The sequence below is a fragment of the Meles meles genome, chromosome 12 (assembly GCF_922984935.1).
Source record: "Meles meles chromosome 12, mMelMel3.1 paternal haplotype, whole genome shotgun sequence".
Classification (NCBI taxonomy): Eukaryota; Metazoa; Chordata; class Mammalia; order Carnivora; family Mustelidae; genus Meles; species Meles meles.
The window spans coordinates 82,174,063-82,184,017 of NC_060077.1; the positions used below are offsets into that span (position 1 = coordinate 82,174,063).

The 9,955-nt window shown below is 34.0% G+C and overlaps 1 protein-coding gene across 5 annotated transcripts in view; it reads left to right on the plus strand.

Annotated features, from left to right (window-relative positions):
• RELCH (RAB11 binding and LisH domain, coiled-coil and HEAT repeat containing) overlaps positions 1 to 9,418 on the plus strand; it is a 112,920-nt gene extending 103,502 nt beyond the window's left edge. For 4 of the 5 annotated variants that reach the window (XM_046024572.1, XM_046024573.1, XM_046024574.1 and 1 more), the window contains one exon: positions 3,319 to 5,047. In XM_046024572.1, coding sequence (XP_045880528.1) covers positions 3,319 to 3,439 — 121 coding nt within the window. In that variant the 3' untranslated portion in view covers positions 3,440 to 5,047. Of the gene's footprint in view, positions 1 to 3,318; positions 5,048 to 9,033 lie in introns of those variants that run through there. The other variant, XM_046024575.1, reaches the window with a different exon arrangement.
• The last annotated feature ends 537 nt before the right edge of the window (positions 9,419 to 9,955 follow it).

Below are 9,955 nucleotides of genomic sequence, written 5' to 3' on the forward strand. Positions count from 1 at the left end.
TACTACAATTACCCGGTGATACGGTTTTTTATAGTAAAGGCAAGGTAAATGTTCAGTTCTCTCTCTTAATAGTTTTCTAAAATAATGAGTTGATTCCTCTTCTGATGGTGACTAGTTAGGTGGTTTTTTTTGCTCAAGTACCACAAACTCATGTATTTTCAAATACCTGATATAATTCAGGGTATTGCACTTAGTATCTTTTGATGCCCAAATCATCCCACTTTGGGCATTGTAAGACTTCTCAAGTCGACTTCCCAAGTCCTTTTGACATTAATTTGCAAAATGGAATGGTATGGAGGTAGAGAGAAACATTCTAGGATATAAATAGTTTTGAAGATCAGTCAGGTATAAGAGGTTCTGCAGACATAGAATAAGAAACGGCAACTGGTTTGATATGAGTTGCAATAGAAAGATCTGAGATTTCCTTGAAAACTTGCACGAAAGAGACAATATTACCTTACAAGGCAGCCCATTTCTTTTTTAACAACTATTTTTTACAGATTACTTTTATCCTGAGTTAGTCTCCCTTCCTATTACGTTTCCTCTTTAAAATACGTTTCATCATCTGGCAGAGAGATTGGGGGTTGTTATAGACCCCTTTATAAAACTGATAAAAAGGTAAACTTTCTCTTCAGAAAAAAATGCTGTAATGTAATGTTCTCTGTTGGAAAACTTTGTGTAAAGTAGATGCCTGCATCCTTTATACCGTATGGAAAGAATCAGAATAACTGGAGTTAGGACAAGGCATCTGTATTTTCAGTACTTCTCCAGGTGACTGTGATGTATATTAGAAGAGCTATACAAATATATACAGCTATGCAGATATATATTTATATCTAATTTTTTACATGGAACATTGGTATCTGTTAAGTCTTCTGAATCTACTCTTCTCCAGACTGAACATCCCAGACACTTTAACATCTTTGTTGCCCTCTGGTTAGACAATCATGAAAACTTGATAATACTCGGGGTGCCTGGGTGGCTCAGTCATTAAGCGGCTGCCTTCGGCTCAGGTCATGATCCCAGGGTCCTGTGATCAAGTCCCACATCAGACTCCTGCTCAGCGGGAAACCTGCTTCTCGCTCTCCCACTCTCCCTGCTTGCGTTCCCTCTCTTGCTGTGTCTCTGTCAAATAAATAAATAAAATCTTTAAAAAAAAACAACTTGATAATACTCAAGTATTATCTGACCCATGTATCCTATTTTTCTCAATGCAAACTAAAATCATACTTACCTTTCAGCTTACAGTATTGTTCTTCAGAAAGAAAACAAAACTGTAAACTTGGTACATTAAGGAAAGGCATTAGAGAAAATCTAGGACTTGAACTGGGATTTAAAGATTGTTTAGACACCAGATAGAAAGGAAGAGATAAGTTAAAAATGTTTTGAACACAAACTCAGCAGGCTTGTCGCAGGGGGATCTAGAAATTGAGCCTTAATTGTTGGTTAAACACACATACACACACACACGAATAGATTGCTGTGTTTCTTGAATGCCAAGCACAATTTATCTTGTAGGTAGTAAGTAACCATTGAAGATTTGTGAAAAAGGATAGGATATGGGAAGTGATTATTTCAGAAGTAAATCTGATCATGCAAGAAGACCAGATCCAAGACTTGGAATAATTCAGTTGGAAGGTATTGTCAGTGGAAATGAAAATAAATGATAGATGTTTCATAGAATAAAATCAGAGGATTTGATGATTGGTTTTATTATTTTTTTTTTAAGTTTAATTTATTTAATCTCTACACCCAGTGTGGGGCTCCAGCTCATGACCCCAAGACCAAGAGTCACGTGCTCTTCTGACTGAGCCAAGCAGGCACTCCTGGCGATGTGTTTTAAATAGAAGACAGGGAGCCATTATATTCACTGTTGGGAGGAAAGGAAAATGTTACAGCAACTAACAAATAAGGAAATAAAAACAGTGGATCATTTCTAAAGTTTGGAGGTGAAAAAGCTTCATGTTAGCTTATCTAACAAACAACAGTAATAGGACACTTTTTCCAAACTCCTTATGGAGATGATACTTGAAACTTCAAGAGAAAGTTTCAGTAGTAAGTTTTGTAATTGAAGAACCAGGAGCCGAATGCCGGAACTTACAGAGGATTATTTGTGGGAAGAGAATGTAGCAGGAGACAAGTAGAGACAAGGGAGAGGCCAGGTTGGTGTACTGGCAGAAGAGCGGTGGGAAGAAGAGATTTTCAAGATGGGAGTCCTGGTTTGGCACTTAACTTAGTAATTCACAGCGCACACCTTTAAGGACTGAGAAAACCAGAAGCACTTGGTGGCAGCACACACTTCATCTGTAGTTTCACTGGACAGGTCCTGGGCTCCTGCACCTCGCCATTCACTGACATGGTCAAACATACTCTCTCCTTTAGCCCTGCAAATGCAGTCTGCAAATACAGATTGCAGCAGTAATTGCAATCCGTATTTTTCAGTCGAAGAAATTGAATCAGAGTAATCTAAAGCATATTGGCTAACGCTACAGGCCAGCAAACTGGGTTTATTGTTGGATCACTGAAAATTTGCACTTGGTCAGTGTTCTATTTGGTATTAGGATAAATTAGCAATCTTTAGTAGTTATTTAGATGTGTTTACTCCCTACACAGAAGGTTGTTCAAAAAGAAAGAAGAAATGGATTTTAAATTGTTGATTGAAACTAATGCAAGTGGCACTTGAGGACATTGTGCCCTGTTCTCCCAAAAGTAATATGTCATAGGATTGTTATCAGAACAGTTTATAAAATCTCACTGTGATTTAATTTACTCATTTGTGAAAATAGGGATAATATCTATCTTCCAGGGTTACTATAAGAATTAAATGAAGTAAAAAAAAAAAAAAAAAAGAATTAAACGAAGTGATGGTGATAAGAAGAAGAGTAACTACTAATAGTTACAGCATGTTATTATGTGCCTGGCACTACTAATAAGCACTATGTACACTTGTATAATTCTTAATAAACCTGTGAGGTAGGTAATAAGCTTATCTCCATTTTACAGATGAGAATTACTTTACAGATGAGAACCAATAATTTGCCCAGGGTCACACAGCTGCCAAATGACAGAGCCAAGATTCAGTCTCACTGTAGACTTGCTTCTAACCACTACACCATACTGTTTCCTTTAATATAAACAATGAACGTGAAGCTCCTAACCTAGTATGGTCCATAAAAACTCCTGTCTGTAAATACTAGCTTCCCCTTTGTGATACCAGCTCAGAATGTATTTATTAACATTATTACTACTGAAGAAATGAAAAAATGGATATTCTAGTTTTTTAATTGCTTTACTTGAATTTTAAAATTTCTTTCCTAGCTCAATGTCAATTGCTGCAAGCTTAGTGAGTGAAGATACAAAGACCAAGTTTTTGAACAAAATGGGCCAGTTGACAACATCAGGTGCCATGTTGGCCAATGTGTTTCAGAGAAAGAAGTAAAAGCAGGAAGGAAGCCCCCAGTAAACACTAAGATGGACTCAAGCAGACTGGTTCCTTGTACTTGAAGTACTTGCCTTTTTTATTTCCTTGTTTTACGTTTTTGCATTATAATTTTATCCTAACCTCCAAAGATATTTGCACTGCTTTTGATTATTGCTGTATATCTGTTAATTTTGGAGTTATAACCATGGTGATAGAAAATTGGGTTTATAGTCTGTACCAAGTCCCTCTTCTATGTTCTTGTCTTTCAGAATAATTTTTTTTACATATATATATATATATATAGTGAAGAGTTGTTTTTTTTTTTAATTTTTGGATGGGATATTAGCAAATATCTGTATTATACACTAAGCTATTACAATGGTACTTAAAATAATGTAAATTTGAAGTCATTGTTATAAAGTAATAAAAGTGGAGATTACTTAAGTATTTAAATTATGAAAGAATAATGCAGACTTTTTATTGTTTCTTAACTGACTAGAAAGAGCCACCAGCATTACTCTGTGCCTTTTGGACTTCAGTTTTTGTGTCTGTAGGAATTGTGTGCATTCCATTCACACAGTATTTTATAATGCTGTGATGAATTTGAGTTACAGATCCTACAGTAAGTAGATTATAATGAAACCTTCCACATTTCAGAGCTCTCATGAATATTCTTTAAGTGCTATTCAAACCTCCCCAGCACTTACTTGCATATAATGGACTTACCTGAGGAAAGACAGCACATAAACAGGGGGGGGGGGGGGGGGGTAGTAACCAAGGTGAATTTTGCAAACTGATATGTAGTAGATTTAAATACTCAAAAGTAAATGTAGGTAAGAAGAGTAATAATTGTGAAATTCTTCCCCAAATTTAAGTACACAGGAAAATATGATTTAAATTTGAAATTTAACACTTACTTATATAAAATATTTTATTTAAAATATTTTCTAATGATTTTGATTTCAGAGATTATCTTTTCATTCTGTGTGTTACAGAGAAGTACCGAAAAGTTAAGGACATTTGGGGGCTGCTTTTTTCCCTCTAAACTAAAACTGACATTAGCTAAATTACTGTTGGTTAGTTAACACCTTGTTCCTTACAGTCAGTGACTATTCTTGTGTTTGATATATATTACATAGAGTCTTAAGTCAGTGTACAGCTCCACCAGAATTGGACAGTTGTCTCTGCAGTAATGCAACTTGAAGTAGAAAAGAGTGGGACTGGACATAGAAGGGAATGATTGGCTTGAGGGGGTAATGTGAGGCCTTTTTGAAAAATGAATATTTTGGTAAAGAGAATTCTTGTTTGAGCACAGTTGATGCACATAGGTGATTCTCGTGTTTGTTGTATAAACTGTTTTAATACACTGGGGACATAGTTGGATCACATTCACTTCCTGGAAAAGCTAGCTTACCACACAGTCAAGCTTATAAAATGAGTTGCCATAAACAAAGCCATTTAAAAAGTTGATTCTGAAATTATTTCTTTTACCTGTAGTGACACAATTGTTAAAATTTACTAGTCTTTCAGAAACTGTTGGGTTCTAGGCATTCCTGAGAAATTGAAAGTGGCTACCTTTCATGTCAAAAGTGTTGATCTATTATAAATAAAATGTTTTTGCATATTTGTTTTTGTTTTGTTTCTGGCTATGTGTATTTATTTTCGTTTTGAAGCACTATATATTCTGTATCCAAGCAAAAGAAAATGAGAAAGAATGTATTCATTAAAATGTACTATGTTATTTAAGGAATATAATTTATATAAATTACCTATTTAATATACTTTTACTAAAAAAAAGATTGTTGCTCTATAATGAGTATATTTCAGAGACAGTTTAAAGGAACTGTTATGGCTCTCATTTGCTTTGAAATACAGTAAAATAAATATATTCGTTACCAAATGTATGAATATAAATATTTTTATTGTGATAATTTTTATCAGTTTGTGAATCCATTTGTCTAAATGCTAGTGTTTTCTTTAAAGGGCAGCATCTAGTAAGATACACAGTATATTTCAAGGGAGTCTCCCTTATTATGCTATTAAGTATCTTAATGTAAGACTTCGTGTTTTTTTTTTCACAGTGATTTTTAAGGCAAACTATGATTCTTTAAAGACCAGATAAACTAATCACACTAATCACCAAAACTGAGTGTGTTCTTCCAAAACAGGCCATAAAATTCCCATGCTCACTCTTTTTAAACAGAAATAAAAACAGTACGGATTTAAATATTTGACTTAACAAAATCTAAGTTTGCAAAGTAAACTTGATTTAAAGCTAATTTGAAATTATGCCTGTGTTTCTAAAGCAAGCCAGAAATTAAAAATTTTCAGAAACCCAGAAATGCCATAGCTAGCAATTTTGCTGAATTACTCCAAGAACTATGCTTGAATGATAGCAGTATCTAAATTTATATGTGGATGTCCTTGACTTCATTTGTTTGCACCAGTCACCCCTTTTGAAAGATTACTTTGCTAAACACCAAACAGACTTGCAGCCTGAATGAAATCGTAAATAATTTTAATAGAGTCTCGATTCAAGTTGCTATCCAATTCCTTTTTTAACAGGAAAGAAATACTGGTTCAAATAAATAGTCTCTGATAAAGTTTGGGGAGATGAAATGGCTATGTATTGATTTGTCTTGTGATGATCCCAATTTTTAAAATAACTTATTTTAGACCATTATTTGAACTTTAAGGATAGAACTATCTCCAGACCTCACCTTGTGTATCTTTGAACTGTGAGAGCTAACTACAGTGAACATTTTGTGCTAGTTACCAATTCCTTAACTATTTTTGTATAAAGAATGTATGTTTGAAGAGTTTTGTAATTAGCAATTCTAATTCCGAAAATTCTCCAGATTGGCTAGGTCACAAAATTCCAACTTTGTCTTGGATGTTAACTCTTTTATAAGCAAACTATGAAATAAATTTAGCTTTTCATGTGAATAGATATGTGTTTGAAAGTTCTCGTGTAACTTTACAGTATGCTTGTTTTCATTACGATTTTATTTCAGTATGTTGAAAAAATAATAGATTAAAGGTGTTTGCTAGTAGTAAAAAATAATGTATTTGGTAGATTTTTGCATCTTGGCAAAATAATTGTATTTTAGGCTATTTTCACACTACAAATGGATGTTCTGCATGCATTTCGTCTATGGAATTTGCACTCCAGTCACAGTCTCCGAGTGACACATCAGTCTTTCAGATTTTCCCATCAAAACTAACTACAGGAAACTTTGCCTTCTTTATAGTTTACTTTGTGTGCATGTTAAAGAAAAATCTTAAAAAATTCCTATTCACTGTAAGACCACAGCAATCATAAAGTACATGATAGATAATGCGAACTCAACACAATATAAGCGATAATATATAACTATACTATACATAGTATATGTGTATTATATGTAATATATAAGTATATATATTTAAGTGATAGTATATAAATAATTTTGATAGTATATAAATATTTCCTTCGGTTCAGGGTGGTGACAGATGTAAATTATGTACTTTCCTTAAGAGTCTTCAGTAATAGCCATAAAATTCTGTCCAAAGCATATCTATATAGAAAAGTATATTATTGGGGTGGCTCAGTCGTTAAGCATCTGCCTTGGGCTCAGGTCATGATCCCAGGGTTCTGGGATCGAGCCCCACATCGAGCTCCCTCCTTGTCAGGAAGCCTGTTTCTCCCTCTCCCACTTCCCCTGCTTGTGTTCCCTCTCTCGCTGTATCTCTGGCAAATAAATAAAATCTTAAAAAAAAAAAAAAAGAAAGAAAGAAAACTATATTACTATTTTAATATCCTTTTAATACATTAAAGACTAATCCATTATATTTGTTTCAGTTAGATCATTCCATGAATAGATTTCTTGAGGGATTTCAATGTAGTAAAATTTATGTTGTCTTTAAGCTGGCGTTTTGTGTTACATGTAATAGATACTAAATTTTTCATCAATGATTGTTATTTAGGGTTATCATTTGTTGACAGTCTACTTTTCACAATTTTTAGGGGCACCTGGGTGGCTCAGATGGTTAAGCTTCTGACTTTGGCTAAGGTCATGATCTCCAGGTTCTGGGATCAAGCCCCATGTCGGACTCCCAGCTCAGCAGGGAGTCTGTTTCTCCTTCTGCCTCTGCCTCCCCCTACTCATGCTCTCTCTTTGTCTCTCTCTCAAATGAATAAATAAACTCTTAAAATAAATTTTAAAAAAAATTTAGAAACTATTCTTACAGGAAAAACAACCTCTTTTTAAATTGTTGGCATTTCCAACCTTAGATATTTTTTGGATATGCATTTTCAATGAAGCTGAAAATGTTATAAGTATCTTACGTAACATATACATTACTAAGTAAATCTAATGATTTCTCATTGACTTTACAGTTTTATAGATGCTTTATCTACATTTCTGATAATTGACAATTCTTTAAATTTTTAGCTTCCTCTATTCATAAATCTCCCCGTCATGTATTAAGTATTGAACCTAAGGTGATTGCTTTTCATAATGGTCAATCATTTCCTAATTTCTTTTTTATATGAATTTTATAAATATCATTTCCTTTCTAGCAAGTTCTTTTTTGTCTTTGAATTAAAAAGCTTGGAAATAATAACATGCTCTCTATTCCTTACAGGACTTAATGAAAATTATGCAATAGTAAACCTGAAAATATGTTAGCACTTAGTATCAGGAAAGTTCAAATTGGATTTAAAATAAGCCCCTGAATAACTAAAGCATGGGTAACTGTTTATAACCTCCTCCCCCATACTTCTGTTTTCTAGTAAGTGTATAGGTTACCATGACATGCATCATTTACCTAAAATTGCAGTAGAAGGCAGAATCCACTTTTGATTGTTACTTTTGCCTACTTTAACCATTCCCAGAGTTTCCAACCTAGTGAAGACTGGTAAGGTAATTTTACTTTTTGCTTACCAAAACTTGAAATTAATTTTTTCAAAAGGCTTATAAGTAAATTGGTCCAATAAATTAATTTTTATTACCTTATTTAGATTTTATAAAATAGTTTATTTACCCTTTGCAACTTCACTCATGTCTTTTAGAATATATTTGATTCTTACAGTAATTTACAGCTTTCTTTGGTATTTTATTTGAAGTTCCTTATAACTATTCATACTATGGGAAGAAAAATAAGAGCTACCATTTCTTGAAAATAATTGGTTCCTAGTGTTATCTAAGAGAAGGAAACTCTTCAGTTAACCATTGACCAATGATTGTAAAAGTCAGAATCTGGTTTCTTGAAAACATTACAAAAGTTTTCACATCTAAGGAGGTAAATGCTACATATCAAATATGGAGACCATTTTGTTCTGTCATTCTACTGAAGGCACGGTGTTGTAGTATAATAATCCTCAAGAAAATCATGGAGAGGCGACAGACTAGAAATAAATCTCCTGATTTTCAAAAATGAGAAGCCAAAAGATAAGACAAAATATGGACTACCATTCTAAATCTATATAAAGCCTCTTCAGGTTGGCCTTTTCTGACTACTCAGTCCAAAGTAACACCTATAATTCCCTAAGATCTCCCTGTTTTTTTCTTTCATAATTGTTCTTCTCAATACTCATTTTCTTGTTTTTTATTGTCTGTCTCTTTCACTAGACTCAGCTCCATGAGAGAGAATTTTGTCTATCCTTTTCAACCAATATGTCTCCGGTATTTGAAGAATGCCTGGTGTATGATAAGTACTCAACACTAACTGAATGAATTAATGACTTGTGAGCTTGATACCAATTCCATGCAAGTTTGCCAATTAGATTAAAAGGATGAGACCCCCAGAACAGGATGAATTTACTGAGCCTACATGTCAAACTAACCTACAGTCCTTTTCATAGAGCTATTATATGTTGTTAATCAGGAGGATTGTGGAGTCTTGTGCATATTTTGACCTCAGCAAAATATTTGACTTTGTTCCTCATAATGTCCTTACTTATATCCAAGGTAGAATATATGGAATAAATAAATGTGCAAAAAAGAATTGTGCCATGTGTGTATGGTCTAAAAAGCTCTGCAGAGTTTATATTCATATCTGGCTCTCTGTGTAGCACCTCTTATCAACAGACCTCACCAAGTCTTGAAAGTGATCTGTCAGTGTAGAGAAGCCCTCCCTTTTTAAAGATTGTAAAGTCATTCACCATTCAGCATACATCTGTGGAGGACCTGCTTTGTGCTAAGCATGAACGAGACTGACAAGACAGAGCTTACGGCTGGACAAGGAAACAAACAGGTTGAGAAAGTAGGGCTGAGGAAGATGTACTTCAGTTAGGGGGATTATCTTTATAGTTTGCTTTGAAGACATCTGTGAGGTAACATTTTTCCTGAAAACCAGGAAGAATAGGCTTTAAACATGTTTTCACGTAAGAGAAAAAAGAGCAGTATATGCACAGGCAATGAGATGAGAAACAGCGTTGTGTTCAAGGAACTGGAAAAAAAAATGACCAGTATGGTTGAGACACTATCAAAAGATGAAGTTGGAGATGGATATAGCCAGGTCATAGAGAGCTTTGTACACTATGATTAGAAG